The 15,644-nt window shown below is 42.9% G+C and overlaps 2 protein-coding genes across 16 annotated transcripts in view; one reads left to right on the top strand and one right to left on the bottom strand.

Moving 5' to 3' along the window:
* Positions 1–279: 279 nt before the first annotated feature.
* Positions 280–9,064, top strand: fmnl1a (formin-like 1a). Its single transcript, XM_011604147.2, has 25 exons — positions 280–790; positions 2,799–2,882; positions 3,039–3,125; positions 3,218–3,291; positions 3,518–3,601; positions 3,687–3,833; positions 3,984–4,089; positions 4,210–4,286; positions 4,367–4,460; positions 4,723–4,797; positions 4,882–4,992; positions 5,146–5,295; positions 5,388–5,489; positions 5,758–6,385; positions 6,468–6,592; positions 6,688–6,887; positions 6,972–7,206; positions 7,286–7,354; positions 7,427–7,507; positions 7,710–7,839; positions 7,918–8,081; positions 8,160–8,261; positions 8,340–8,438; positions 8,552–8,666; positions 8,737–9,064. The coding sequence occupies exons 1-25, from the start codon at positions 620–622 to the stop codon at positions 8,799–8,801; spliced, it is 3,375 nt and encodes a 1,124-aa protein (XP_011602449.2). The 5' UTR covers positions 280–619; the 3' UTR covers positions 8,802–9,064.
* An 80-nt stretch (positions 9,065–9,144) lies between these two features.
* The window catches only part of srcin1a (SRC kinase signaling inhibitor 1a), a 57,699-nt gene continuing 51,199 nt past the window's right edge, over positions 9,145–15,644 (bottom strand). For 12 of the 15 annotated variants that reach the window (XM_029835863.1, XM_029835867.1, XM_029835864.1 and 9 more), the window contains one exon: positions 9,145–13,493. In XM_029835863.1, the coding sequence (XP_029691723.1) occupies positions 12,987–13,493 (507 nt within the window). In that variant the 3' untranslated portion in view covers positions 9,145–12,986. Of the gene's footprint in view, positions 13,848–15,644 lie in introns of all 15 variants that reach the window. The other 3 variants (XR_003888417.1, XM_029835871.1, XM_029835872.1) reach the window with 3 other exon arrangements.

The raw sequence follows: 15,644 nt of genomic DNA, 5'->3' as shown, positions 1-15,644 counted from the left end.
TACGCACCAAGAGCTCAAGTGGAGTAAAAACTGAATCATTAAAAGTCAGAAAGTAATGTACTCTTTTTAAAATGTTTCATATGCATCTTGCTTGGCTAGAGCACTGCTTAAAAACTGATTGAATTCAGGTGTAGTATATTTTAGTTTCACCTGCATTTACTTAGTAGATGCAATGTTTATCTTTAACTGTGGTTGCTGTCATGCATAGGAAGTTACTCTTCTGCTTTTGTGGTTAGTCTGTTACGGAGTGTCACCCTCCCTTCTCCTTCCTCTCACAGTGCACACACTTAAAAGAGTTTGTTACCTACTGGAGAATACAGTGACATTTAGGTGCAACAGGCACCACAAGGCTTGGACTTTTTTCAGAAGCCCTTGTTGACTCACTGACATATTGATAGAACAGAAATGAGTAGTGAGAATTTTTTTCCATCATACATTTTATTGTAAGGAGCACAGAAGATTTAGTAAAAACGAGTCTTCATGATCTCAGATCTGGCGGGGAAAAAGTTTGGTTTGTTTCAGATTTAGAGTGATCACTTTGTCACTCTACATACGCCGATTTCTTCGGAAACATTGTTTGTGTAAAGCTTTCCTCCTGGATTACTTGTGGAGATTAGTGATGGGGAATGCGGCTGCAGGAGGCCTCGAGCAAGAAACAGCTGAGAACTCAGCTGGGACCACTTCAGGAATGGGTGACCCTGCTCAGTTCTTACAGAAGAAGCAGCCAGCTCCCCCAAAACTGCCTATGCCCCCAGAGGAGGAGCTGGAGGAGCGCTTCAATTTAGTCCTGGTGAGTAATTGGCATTTTCTTAACATAAAACTTAGTTCCAAGATGTTCAGCCTGAAATTACAATGAAATATGCATCATTTTGTATAATACACACTTTCAGCATGTCATTACATTGTGTTTTGCACATTAATCAATCAATTAATCATTTAAAAAAAAAAAATTGCACACAAACATACATTTTTTTCTGATTCATCAACATCCACATTCCCCATTTTCTGCACTGACAGATTTAAAAATGTCACATGAAGATTATCTTGATGTGTTTCGGGGCAGGCAGCTGACTTTAGGGGGAAGTTGAGCAACATACATTCAAGCAAGTCTATGAGACCGGAAAGTAACAGTTTCTCCATTCTGTCAAAATTTGAAAACCACATTTGATTAACTGTAAAACTGATAAATTATCTGAGTAAAAACACTCAGTTGAACACCATGAAGTGCATTTGGATTTACACATTTAAAAAAAAATCCTCCCACTTTAATTAGGTGATTATTTCTTATAAGGTCCAGATCTATGATCATTATTTTAATTTGAATAGGGCACAAACACATCTAAAAGATGCTGACACAGTGAAGCATGGAGATGTTCCATTAGCGAATAATTAGCATTAATGGGACTAATTTTTAGTTTTAGCCGGTCTGCCTGTAGGTTGGTTATTTAACAATTAGTGATGATGCACCAATATAGGGCTCAGATGCTGATGACCTTCCATTCTCTAATGATATACTATTTTAATGAGAGAGCATTCCGTTCTTGAAAGAAACGATGAACGGCACACACAATAAAAAACAAATACAGTGAGAATGACAGTTCTGCCATTAATGATTGCAGGGAAAGGGGGGAATTTGTAATTGAGCTGTTGAAAATGTTTTTTTCAAATCTCGATGTTACTGCCTCCAAAATCTAAAATACCAACCAAAGCTATTTTATGTCTCCAAGAGAGGGGGGAAAAAGCAATGACCTCACTTCCTCTTTTGAAAAACAACAAACACAACTTCAACAAACTCTTCAGGGATAAGTTTAGCGTTATACTGCATACATGTTTTTTGGCTTGTTTTATTTTAATTTTAAAAAAGAAAGCAAAAAACCCCCCAACAACAGGCAAAATGGGGTTATTACCACTAAGAAAACCCACAACGGCACCCCACCCATGCCCTGCACCTCTCTGGAGGCTAAAAAGGCGCCATTTCCGTTACTGACTCTATTTTCATTAGTTGGCTAACGCAGTAGATCAGAGACAAGGCTGAGCTACACCGCAACAGTGTTTTAAAAATGATAACTTTATACAGACTGTAGAATAACATTAAATTACAGCTAAAATATTATGCCTTTAATTAAAAGTGTTGTTCGTTTGAATGACTGGATAACTGGAGGCACTTCTTTCTTCAAAATAATATTATTAAAACACATTTATGACATTTTTAAAATTTGATTTATAAGACTCAGTGGGGCGATGTGGGTCAGCTCTGGCCCAATAATAATTACATTGTATAAGAGCCTTTTTATTATATAGCTTCAGCACATGTAGTCACTTTCAGCCTAATTTTCCATTTCGGGAGGTTGAGCCTGAAACTAAAGGGCGTGGAAGTGGAAGTCGGTTCATGCTGTATCAATTTAAAAGTGTCCCGCAGTGAGGTTTCATAGGCCTGTTCTGCAAGCTATGTGGCAATGCACAATTTTATTTATCTTAGAATAAACATTCAAAGAGAAGAAAACAGCATCCTTTCATTTAGATCCAAATATGTCACCGGTTGTGCTGACAACAGTATCTACTGACAACCATCGATAAAAGATGTAAACACTGAGTCATATTTACTTCCGGCAGGCCTTGGAGACCTCCTGCATCAGTAAGAAATTGTATTTTGTGGTTACATAGATTTGAATACTGTTGCAGAAAGAAAATGGAATACTTGCCTATGGTAACGGAAAGCATGTTTTCTTTTAATTTCACCATGGTGACACCAGGCATATACAAGTTTGCTCACATTTGACTATCTCTCGGTCTTTCAGAGCTCCATGAACCTGCCTCCAGATAAACTGAAGCTGTTGAGTCAATATGACAATGAAAAAAAGTGGGAATTAGTCTGTGATCAGGTAAGGATTCACACAGAAGCGGCCGAGAGCCGTAAAGCCTCCGTGTTTCTGTGGCAGCAGGTGATGTCAGGAAAGCTACCGAGGGCACTTTCAGTCCGAGTGACTGCTGTAGAGGAGTTAATGTGTCTGTAAATCTCTGCTCATCTCGCCCTAAAGGAGCGTTTCCAGGTGAAGAGCCCTCCATCCACTTACCTGACTAAAATCAAGAGCTTCTACCAAGACCAAGGAGGAGTACCGCGGAGGGTCAGTGTCACGTAAAAGCATCCTTTCAAATACGACATGCTCATGTTTCCACATGCACAGTGCTGCCATGAGACCCATTCTTCTGTGTTTAGCTGAAGAAACGCATCCAAGAGGCCACCCAGGTCCTCAAAGATCTGGAGATATCTCTTCGCACCAACCACATCGGGTGTGTAGGTCATGGCAGTGTGGGCCACTTGTGATATATTCATTGTACATTCATGTAGATGTCAATTTTTACATCTTAGATAACTCTACACATTGACATTAGCTTACTATAGTCAATGGAAAATTGGTTGAAATGTTTATACGAGGACTACCTGAATGCATCAGACCAATTAAGATGGTTTGCTGAGTAAAACTATTCTTTGACATTTATTTTACATCTACTTTAGTTGGGCTCAGGAGTTCCTCGATGAGAAAAACAACGGCTTGGATGTTCTGGTGGAATACTTGTCCCACGCACAAAGTGATGCCTCGTGAGTATCTGAAGGATGGGAGCAGATTCTTCGAAATAAAAGTTTTTATCACTGGTTGATGATGAATGTTGTCCAAATTCTGTAGGTTTGAAGTGGAGAGCGTTGAAAATGGTGGCACCATTTCAGACAGAGCAAAATCACCAGATAGGTCAGTGGAAGACTTGACCAAGAGTTCCAGCAGCTCCCACTCATCGTATGGGATGAGCAGAGCGGCTCGTGCGCTGACTGTAAGGTAAGAACTGCAACCATGTTTGCCTGAATGTGGAACATCTAGTTAATTAACTATCTATGGACATTACAGACCAATAAATGTATCATGATTAATACCAAATACCTTAGTTCCAGAGATTGTTATTGCTGTATTTATATCATCCCTTTCCAGATTAAGCTCAACTCTAGGGAACAAGATCTATAAGAAGTCCAGTTCCAGTCAGAGGGATGACGTACACGTCTGTATCATGTGCTTACGAGCTATAATGAACTACCAGGTACAGACACTTTTGCTTTAACAGGATCAGAAATGCCACTAAAAGTGTGTTATCAGAAGACCACGAATCTGCCGCTAGCTAATTTTAATGTCTATTATGCTAAATAACGCCTATTTCTAGTCTGGATTCAACCTGGTGATGAGTCATCCCCGCTGCGTGAATGAGATCACGCTCAGTCTCTACAGCAGAAATCCCAGGTGAGCACACCAGAGGATGGAAACACCTGTGTTGTCAGCCCACCTGTGTATATATCTTATCTTTCCATTCCATTCTACAGAACCAAAGCCCTGGTTCTGGAGCTGCTGGCAGCAGTGTGTCTCGTCAGAGGAGGGCACGACATCATTCTTTCGGCTTTTGACAACTTTAAAGAGGTGAAATAAGTCTAGCCTTAAACTTCCTACGCGGCTGTCATTTGACATTTGGTTGCCTCATACTTCCGTTATTGACTCACAGCTTGCGTGAGACATCACCCCCCTCACATGGAGTGTGGGCACATGTCATAAAGTCATGCATTTGAGTTCAAGAAATAGTCAATAGAAAAGTGCAGTATTGAAATGTTCATTTCCACTTCTAATCATCTGCACCCTTGCCTCCCTTATTTAAAAAAAAATATGCATATATTTTTTCTGTCAGGTGAGCAAAGAAAAGAACCGCTTCGAAAAGCTAATGGAGTACTTCATCAACGACGACAGCAACATTGACTTCATGGTAAGCTGAAGATTTTATGCCCGACATCTTAACAGAATAAAGGGAGCCTCAGGTAAACTGACTTATCTGTTACTGTGTCTCCAGGTAGCCTGCATGCAGTTCATAAACATTGTCGTCCATTCAGTGGAGAACATGAACTTCCGTGTTCACCTGCAGTACGAGTTCACCCACCTGGGATTAGACACGTATCTACAGGTTAGTCCACTAAACCCTCAGGCATGAGACCCTTACTGTACATCCTCTGTCTGCAGACCACCACACAGCATTCAGATCATTAACGGTTTAAAACTGTTAATGACACTTCTGCCTTTATGATGTTGTTATATTTGATCTAAATCTCCCGAATAGAATCTGAAGGAAACAGAGAGCGAGAAGCTGCATGTCCAGATCCAAGCGTACATGGACAACGTGTTGGACGTCGGTGCCCTGTTGGAAGACGCTGAAAACAAAGGAGGGATGTTGGATCATGTGGACGATCTGCAGGATCACAACATACAGGTCAGCCCCCCCCCCATAAATAAATAAATAGAGTGGCCATGAGCAGGGAGAGGCCTCATTTGTAGTGTTAAATCCATTTTTATGTGCTGTAGCTGAGTGCACGGCTTGAGGAGATCCAGAAGCAGGCTGCAGAGAGGATATCTGAACTTGAGACTCAGCTCATGCAGGCCACCAAGGAGACAGAGCTGCTCAAAGTAAGTGCTGCTTGACACATATTTAATAAGTTCAATGGCAAAAGCGATGATTTGAAGGTGACTAAAAAGCGACTAAAAATAATGAAAAGAGTGGCGATTCATTTGGTTTTGACATAGCGTGGAATTGAAATCTAGAATAAAGTCAGTATGGAGATTTAGGAATTTTAGGAATTAATTTAGGAATAGATCTGAGCACATTTTTATAACCCCTTTTTACCATTCGAGTCTTGGTAAAAAGGTGTCATTCTGTCAACTCTGTCGATAACAGGAAAGCTTGCGAGAATCCTGCTCCCAGGTTGCTGGATTACAGCAGAGAGAAAGAGAGCGAGAGCTGGACAGGGAGAGGGAGAAGGACCGGGAGCGTTTGAGTGCCTCCACCCCTCAAGATTCATCAGAGCTGGAGCAGAAGATCCAGGAGCTGCAGGATAAGGGCCTGATCCGCCTGAGACACAGCGCGTCTGGTGGGCTGGACATCGAGGTCGTACCGGTTACAGTGGTTGAATATGTCCAGCTTCCGGCCTCGACCACCCAGGCCGGCCCTCCGGACTTTGAACCCAAGGATCCATCGGTCAGCCTTCCAACCTCTACCCCTCCACCACCACCACCTCCACCGCCACCTCCCCCTCCTTGTATTCCAGGAAGTAGTCTCTCCCCTGCCCCAGGTTCCGATGTTTGTGATTCTGTTCCTCCCCCTCCACCTGCTGTTGGAGGAATTCCACCACCTCCACCTCCACCTCCGCCTCCCCCTCCACCTGCTGTTGGAGGAATTCCACCACCTCCACCTCCTCCTCCTCCGTCTGGTACAGGACCACCACCACCCCCTCCTCCACCAGGTTTAGGACCTCCACCTATAGGGGGCATCCCACCTGCTCCAGGAGCACCAAACACACCGTCTGGTAGGTTGGATAGAAAGAATATAAAGACCAGTCATGAGTTTTCAGTAACAATGAACCCGTTGTGGATTCTCTCTTCCAATAGGACTTAAAATCAAAAAGCCCATTCAGACCAAGTTCAAGATGCCGCTGCTAAACTGGCAGACCTTAAAACCAACCCAGGTGAAAGACACTGTCTTCAATGAACTGGATGATGAGCAGGTCCTAGGGGTAAGATAAAGATTCCAATGACACATTGTCTCTTAAAAACAGCCATTTAAATAATTTTTTATCTTCACCTGCTGATAATTCTGCCTCTCAATCAGGAGTTGAATATGGACGTATTTGAAGACCTCTTCAAGACCAGAGCCCAGAGTAACACAACAGACTTGACAAAAATTAAGAAGGCGTCCAAGAAGGCACCGAGCAAGACGTCTCTGATTGACCAAAATAAGTCCAAGAATCTGGCCATCACCTTACGCAAGGGTGGCATGACTCCATCTGCTATCTGCACTGCCATCGAGACGTACGTTCTTCATCCCGTTCATTCCTGAGCCATGTTCCTCTCTGTCTCCCACACAAATCTGTGAAAATCTGCTTTTGTTTGCAGGTATGACCAGCAGTCCTTGTCTATAGAGTTTCTAGAACTCCTTGAGCACTTCATACCATCAGACTTTGAGCTTAAGTTGCTTGTTAACTATGAGAAGGACGGGCGTCCTCTGGAGGAGCTGACGAACGAAGACCAATTTATGTTACGTTTCGGGAAGATTCCTCGTCTGAGACAGAGAATAAACACCCTCACATTCATGGGCAACTTCCCAGACATCGTCAAACGCCTGCAGCCGGTCGGTCTTCCCAGAGCTATCGTGACCTTTGACCTGAGCTGATGAAACTAAACGTACTGACTTCTTTCTGTAATCGCAGCAACTGAACTCCATCATAGCTGCGTCCATGTCCATCAAGTCTTCCAGCAAACTGAAAAAGATCTTAGAAGTAAGTGAATAACAATGCTACACACATCAAATGGTGCCTTTTCATAATGACCTGGACCTTTTCTACTTTCAGATTATTCTCGCTTTTGGCAACTACATGAACAGCGGTAAGAAGGGTGCAGTTTATGGTTTTCGACTGCAGAGTCTGGACCTTGTAAGTATACATTTGACACCGATGTTCAGTTAAAATCATGTCTCTTTTTATAAATTTCAACTGGCATCCGAGGTTAAAATAAATGAGAGATTTTCAGTTCGCTTGCGTTTTTGTATTATACGGATTTATTCTGGTTAGCTAAAATGGACAAATATAACAGTCATTCACATCAAACTCACTCTGCTCTCCCTCCACAATATAGCTGCTGGAGACCAAGTCCACCGACCGCTCTCAGACACTTCTCCACTTCATCACCACCATCATACAGGACAAATACAAAGACCTGGAAAACTTCCATACGGAGCTGCACTTTGTAGATAAGGCAGCTTTAGGTACAAAACCAGACTCTCCTGGTCCTGCAGTGTCTCTATGTGGGGAGTGGTACCAACTCAATTCTGTTTCTTTAAAAGTGTCATTGGACGGCCTCCTTCAGGACATCCGTTCACTAGAACGGGGGATGGAAATGGCCAAAAAGGAATTCCTCGTGCAGGATGACAACACGGTGTTGAAGGACTTTATCAAAACCAACAGTGAGCTACTGGAAACTTTGACCAAAGACGGCAAGACAGCGCAGGTTAGTCTGCAACCTGGCATCAAGTCAAAACTGTGGTCAGCTCTTTTGTTTCACGCTTCCGTGTCGCTCTCTGTTCAGGAGGCCTACGGTTCTGCGGTGGAGTATTTTGGGGAGAATCCCAAAACTACACAGCCGGCCATGTTTTTCCCAATATTTGGACGCTTCGTAAAGGCCTATAAGGTGGGTGGGTGGGTGGTTTGGAGGTTGATTAATTATTTTTGATATGGTCATTGCAGCATGTTGATTTATTGAGAGCAGACAGTGCAGCAGGAGCTTGAGCAGAAGAAGAAAATGGAGAGCCAGAGTCAAGAGGGAACTCAGCCATCATCGTCTCCAAACAAGGCTGGAGGACATAAGGTATCCTTACTGCTATGATTGATGGCTCACATATACAGAAGCTGAGACGCTGCGAAACCACCTTAAATTTATGGAACAGGATTTTTCTTCTAAAAAGACTGATTTTGTTCTAGGGACCTGGGATGCCTAAGATGCCCCAGATGGACCTGATAGCAGAGCTGAAAAAGAGGCAGGTGAAGCCTCAGGTACGCGAGGGCAAGGACGGCGCCCTGGAGGACATCATCACAGGTAACGTGGCGCATTATTTTACCCGTGTTTGCTCTGCTGCTGAAATTCACACATTTTTGCGATGCCTCAGATTTGAGAAACACACCATACAGGAGAACAGATGGTCGCCGACCGGCTCAGCGCCAGGACACTTGAGCTGCTTCTGGACTGTGGACAAACTCCCGAACACACAGAATAACAAACTTTAAACTGGTCTGTACATACACAGAAAACATATATATAATAACTGCATTTTATATATACAGTATATACACACATTTTCTGTGTAAATAGAATTTAGGTATTTTTTTCAGTTAAAAAAAAAGCATCCCTGTAGTGCCAAGTGGTTTTGTATTCACATTTAGAGTTCAGTCATGAAAATGATATTATTTTGAAATTAAAAAAAATTCTGTACAAAATAAGTTGTCCTCTCCATCTGTGAGCTTAAAGCACGTCAATCAAGTAAAACGCTGCCACCAAAAAGGAAAATCGGACATCATGACTGTACAAGAGAGCTGCACTTTATTGGACACACAATCACAGCAATGTATGTACAAAAGAAAACAGGTGGAGGCGCCTGTTGTCTTCTCACAGGGAATACACACACTTCTCACAGGATATCATGGCACCCATACTGATAAATTAATATCTCTAGTATCAGTAGGCATTTAAATGTTTATATCATTACATTAGAGATAGATCTATTTCTGTATAATGTTTGTTCTTATATCACACTACTCTACAAATGGGAGAATCGCTCTGTGGAAAGAGTAAAGCATCTCTTCTTTGGGTGCGTACAAGCGTTCAGATTCCCTTTAATTATTCATTACTCTCTGCCACTATTGTAATTGTGATTTAACATCACAATAAGACGCAACATGCCTGTTTCATATATACCAAAATAACATGATACTCTTCATGTTTAGAATCCCGCAACAGACCATAGAACTCTCTGCAAAAACATGTAGACAACATAGCTTGTTTTTTTTTTCTTCTCAACTGCACCGTGCGATTGCTCGAGACTATACATGCATTGTTTTATACGGTAAATACCTTTGAAACCATCATCATAGTTTATTACTAAAACATCTTTTGGACATAACAATTGGTTGTACTTGAAGGAATGACTGGACTTATTCACAAGGTTTGATGCCAAGATCTTTGAACATCCACACATTCATGTAAAAAAACCCAAAAGTACAGTAGAAGGTAGGCTCATTTTCTTATATATATATATATATATAAAAAGACAATGGCGGAAACAAAGAAAGAACATTTTAGCTTAATGATTAGACACCTACTTCTCTGAATGTTTTTTGCATCCAGACGCATCTCCTCTACCATCTCCACTCCTGTCAACATGCAAACAGAATGACGATTGAAGCCTTTTCAGCGACTTTTCCCAAGCCGAACGATTCAAAGATTCGAAGAAGCCGCAACAACATTTGATTCTGACAGCCTCCAACTCACCTCAATATACCGAAGCGCAAATACAGGATGGGACGGAAAACTCAGACAGAAAACAAGCCCTAAAACAAAAGGACAGTAGCAAAAAAGGCCCAACGTACAGGCACTGGTCCAGCCACTTACACCTACAAACCGACCCCTTGACGTAAGAAGGCAGAGGTACGGATGAGCTGGACGAGCTTTTTCAGGGAAAAGGTAACACGTGATTCAATAGTCCATAAAATTGAACTCAAGAAAAGTCCTGGACATTGAAAATGAACTTCATTGTATATATTACAGCGACTGCTCTATACATATCTTTAAACATATATAAAAATGCTCTGTGTGTGAATAAATAATCTCAGTGTGAAATGTAATATCTCTGCCAATGAATTACCAAAGAAAAATCTGTACAAAATGGTCACTGAAATATAAAACTGAAGAGATGGTGACATTTTACAGTATATATTTCAACTAGGCCTATAAATATCTATATGTATATCACACTTTTCTCCACAATTATAATATCATACACAGACATCTCAGGTTTATTTGTACACGTATACTTCTATGTCTGAGTTCAAGTTTACAAGTTGCTCTGATTGCCAGAGGCGTCATCTGCGAGTGTCTCCGAAACGGACTCCGAAACAGCCTCCAGCTGTTTTAAAATCACAGTCTGCTAACACTTTTGAGAGGAAATAAATCATTCCAGGACACACGGTCACACGAATTCCAGGAGGACTTATCTTAGACATGATGTAGGCGAGCCAACCAAGTATGAATACTTCCTCCTCAACTCACATCACATGCAAATGCAGCAACTTTAACCCAGTGAGTTACGGACTTTAGCGTGGAACAGCATGAGCGGGCAGATTTCTTTCATTTGACTTCACTTGGTGTAAAACCCAGGGCTCAAAGCTGGCCGGTAGAGCTAGAGAGAGGCTTCCTTCTTTGTGCGTACAGATTTGCATATTGTTGGAGCTCGGGGGAGTGACATGTCCTTGCTGAAACCTGCAGTATTTCAAGTGTCATTTGTAGTGGAATTAAACAAAAACCATGAATGGAGGAACTTTAAAATATCTGTCACTTTCTCCGACCCAATACTGAAGATGAATTTGAAGTCTTAGAGGCACTGGTTAAAACAGGGTAACAGGTCCTTGCAGACAAACAGGACTTTCTCAAAGGCACGACCTCAGTAGGACACAGAGGATGCCGATTATGTGTCACGCACTGTTACTGTTGTTGAACTGACGCTCGCAAACTCCTAAAATAACCTCAACCCGTGATCACACAAAACCAGAGCAAAGTGAAAAGGGCAGGAAAAGAGCAGCCTCTTAATGGCTCCCCATCAAACCCTCCCTCACGTGTCTTCAGGTCTTAAGAAGACAAGCTCTGTGGAAGGAGGCAGGCGAGTTCTTAAAGAAGCCCACACTCATCGTGGCAGTGAAAACGTCCGCGGCGAAAAGCTTTACCACTGTTTCTGTGTGCAGTGTTTACATTTAAAGGCATTCGACGTACTTTGTATTATCAAAGGCGATAAAACCAGAGGAAGCAGCAATGACGGCGGTACAGGGGAAACGATTGCGGATTTGCTGTGCTTGTCATTATTAAATGAATCAGAATTGTTGGGATGGATTTGTGCGGAATCATTATTTCTATATTCTGCTCTCAGCACCGTGGCGGTGGAAGATAATCCAAATCTAAATATCTTGCTGACCCTTTTCAACTCTGTGATTCCTCTCCGACATTGGGAGATAGTTTTCCTCCTGGGAAGAGTGCTGTGCTTCAAAATAAGCTACAGTGGCTGGGAACCTTGTAATCTGCTCATCTTTATCATAGACGTTCAGAGGTGAGGTGTTGAGGAGTGAAGTCATGCTCTTGTGGGCATACTTTGCCAAAGTGCTCTTCATCTCAGGCGCAACAGGCTTGAAGGTCGAAGCGTCATCGTCAGGCAACATTTGCTGAAACAAACACTTGTGCAACTCTGTGCTTCTACGATTTTGCAGCACATTTTGGTTTAACGAACATTAACAAATACAACAGAAATCTTGTCCTGTCACTGTGCGCACGAGAAAACTCGGGAAGGTCTTCGATGTGCCGAAATTCTTGCGGGAATTGTTGAGAAACCGTCTGATTGTCATAATATTCTAAAGACATTTACAGAGAATCAACATTTGTACAACCAATCATTTACATTTTTCTGTTTGTCCACATTCTATTTTTTTCTGTTTTGAATGAAAATGTTGCTGTTCTAACCTACAATGTGCTTTTCAGAAGGGATCTATAGTTGTGAGAGTATTGTTTCTAGAACTTCAATGACTGTTTTTCCCCCTAAACATTTAAAGCATGTAAAGTGGACCAAATCTCAGGGACCCACAATCATCTACACTGTTTTCACACGTTGTACAAAAAGAGAGCACCAGTTCAGAGTTTAAAGACACACATTCAAGGAACCACAAAAAGCTTTTTTCAAACACAAAATGGCTGAATAAAGAATCATTACTCTGACCTGGGTCTTTTTTTTGTGAGCGGACTCACATTTTGCACAATTATTGGACTGAATTTGCTGCTAAGTTATCTAAATTTCTAAGAGTCTAATCACTATTTGTGTCTGATGAACTAAGCCAATAAATGGGGCCAACTATGAGGTTATCATCCAACCTGACCATGAGAGTTCATGGCACAATCCGACCCAAGCAAATCACGAGTCCACAGACAATAGATTCGTTTGAGCAGTGGGAATATAAGGACGATGAGTCCAGAATTCTTTTGGAAAAGAAGAATAAGTAAATGAAAAACAGTCCTATAGAAAAGAAAAAGGCAAAACATTTGAGGTTGTTCTTTTTCTGTGATTCATAATCAAATGGTGCTTGAATTCTCATCTTTTTATCATGCTCACTCAACGTTGCCACGGGTGAGGTCCTTATTCCCCGCCTCATCTTTGCCGTTGCTCAGGATGGAGCTGTCAATGCTACAAGCACTGCCGTTGACGAAAGCAGAAGAGTAGGTAAGGGAATTCAGTGGACTGGGAGAGGAGGGAGACAGAGAAGGAGTCAGGGTTGTGGGTGAAGAGGAGCAGGACGAGGAGGAGGAGGAGGCAGGGGGAGTAGGGGAGGAGGACTGGCTGCTGGGCAGGGGCACCGAGGAGGCTCGCTGCTCACGCAGAAGTCGGTGATAGCGGAGGGTGGAGGAGAGCAGCAGGGCCTCTGTAGTCAGGCCGGACGCGGACAGGCTTGCTAGGAGGGCTTTCGCTTGGCTGGAGGAAGTTGTGAGGGAGACGACCCCCCCATGGGGATATTTCCTCAGGCCCGGTGCAAGCGCCGCTGCAGTGCGGGGCACTCGGCCTGAAAAATATCCTGTTTTGAATGGCTCAATGCTGCCGCTGGAGCTGGTCCTTAAGGCCTTCGGGACGAGCGGGGACATAAAACACAGGAAGGTGGACGGAAGGTTTTTTACGGATCAAAGGGAAAATCTTGATAAACTGAAATCTTAAACTTGGCTGGACACTGTTTCCTGCTGTACCTTCCCCTGGTCATCACAGTCAAACATGCCCGTGCATGCATGCTTGCACACGTATAAATGCTCACATACATCCACAAGTGCACTCACATCAGGTTTCAGTGTGGAACTCGGGGGCAGCACGCAATATATAAGAGGAACCAATAATAAGGAAGGATGGGTGAGTGTCGCTATCCCAGGAAATGCAAAGGAGGAAGAGGATGCTGAAGAGGTCGGACATGGAGAGGTCCATCACTGCTGCAGGGTCACAGACACAGTAGGTTGGCGGACCGGAGGGTGCGGGACAGCACAGGTTCACAGGGTGACAGGGTGGGTGAGGTTGGCCATGTGTCAGAAGAAATGCGTAAAGGTGAGGGGTGAGGGAACAGAACAAGAGACAAACACAGGAGATTGTTATTCAGGTTGATTTCAGCATGTGCGATGCAACCGACAGACAGGATGGCATCTACACATGGTGAGCAAATCACTGAAAAACACACCAAGATATCACAGGGTGCGACAGTCGGTGAAAATTGACCACTTTTATTTCTGCACCTGTTTTAATGACATTTATTCATTTCTTTAAAAATGTTTTTAGTATATTTTTTAAAAGCTAAATATTTCCAGCATTGAGTTCTACGTTTTGTCATGTAATGCTGGAAAAGGGGCAGCAGATGGTAGTGTCCCAACAGTGTGCGGTTTGAAATAACAGTTTAGGAAATCCAACAGAATATTGAGAAGGACAAGCAGGAACATGACTGAGGTTTTTTTTAATATGGGTTTAAAACTTCTAAACTGTGTTTATTAGGGATTATGGATATTGGATGTGTCTGAAAGGAAAGCGGGAAGTGCAGGGCTGAAACACTTTCCCCTGCTCTGCTGGAGATCCACAGCCCCTGCTCTGAAACGTCCCCAGCGAGCAGGGGCTGCTTCTTCTGCTTGAGGAACTCCTCTCAAGTTTGGCCTGCGCATTTATTCTGCTCTGTGAGTGCTGCACGGCAGCTGCCCCTTCATTTCATGCACTCGGAGGAGTCTGCCAAAAGACAGCCACCAAGGATTGGACATCATAACCCCCACCTCGTGCCCGCTACCTTTAACCAGCCTGTTTTACTGCCAGAAGTAATAAGAGGCCAAATGAGAAATGGAAATAGGGTTCTGTGGTGTGAATGTGATTCACATTGTCACGCCCTTCTTGATCTATGCCAAAGCAAATGGAGAGAAATAGCGGCTTTGAACTGTCTGTTCTTATCCATCACATTGATTTGAGGGATTTTCATGCTTGGAATGTAGTAATATCACCGAGTAAAGCTCGGCAGAGCAGGCAGCCTGTGCTCGGTGGTGCAGCGCACCGACAGACGGAAAGAATCTGAAAATTCATTTCAGCACCTGCAATTATCACACAGATACCATCAGAGCCAAAAGTGCCAATCAGGGCCAGAACCAAAAAACAGAACGAGCGAGCTGTGACGCACATGGCTGAGTGACTCTCCGTGTATCAGAAGATATTGATTTCATGTTTTATCCCTTGCAGCCTCCACGGAAAGGGCCGGGACCTTAAAAATTCCTTCGGATGTTACATCTTTGCATTTGCCCTCTCTGTAACCCTTTTCTGTTGTGCATTATCGAAAGACGCAGCCCTCTGTGCCCCCCCCCCCCCCCCCCCCCCTTCACTGGCTTTGGTTGTGAGATACACATAAAACATTTCTACCTACAAACATTCGGTTTAATAAGACTCCTGATGCAGCCTTTTGTCTTTTTGTCAATGTTCAGTTGCAGTTTAGAACAACCCTAATTGGACTGACAAAGCCTTTCTACACTACACTGTTTACTTTGACTGTCCACTGCCCCCTCAAACAGTCATACAACTCCTTTAAATCACTTTTAGTAGCTTTATGGATGAATAAATGATGCTACAAGCATATCGGGAAGATTGGTGCTAATTTTGCATTCATTGCACAAGCACAGGAGCCCTTTGCCTCTGAATAACAGGGTGACTGAGAATAAAAAATGAAATGCTTAAATCATACAGAGAGAGGAAGACGGAAGAAGATGAAG

Source organism: Takifugu rubripes, chromosome 5 (assembly GCF_901000725.2).
Source record: "Takifugu rubripes chromosome 5, fTakRub1.2, whole genome shotgun sequence".
Lineage (NCBI taxonomy): Eukaryota > Metazoa > Chordata > Actinopteri > Tetraodontiformes > Tetraodontidae > Takifugu > Takifugu rubripes.
Note: the sequence above shows the minus strand (reverse complement) of the source record. Positions and strands in the feature narration are given on the sequence as shown.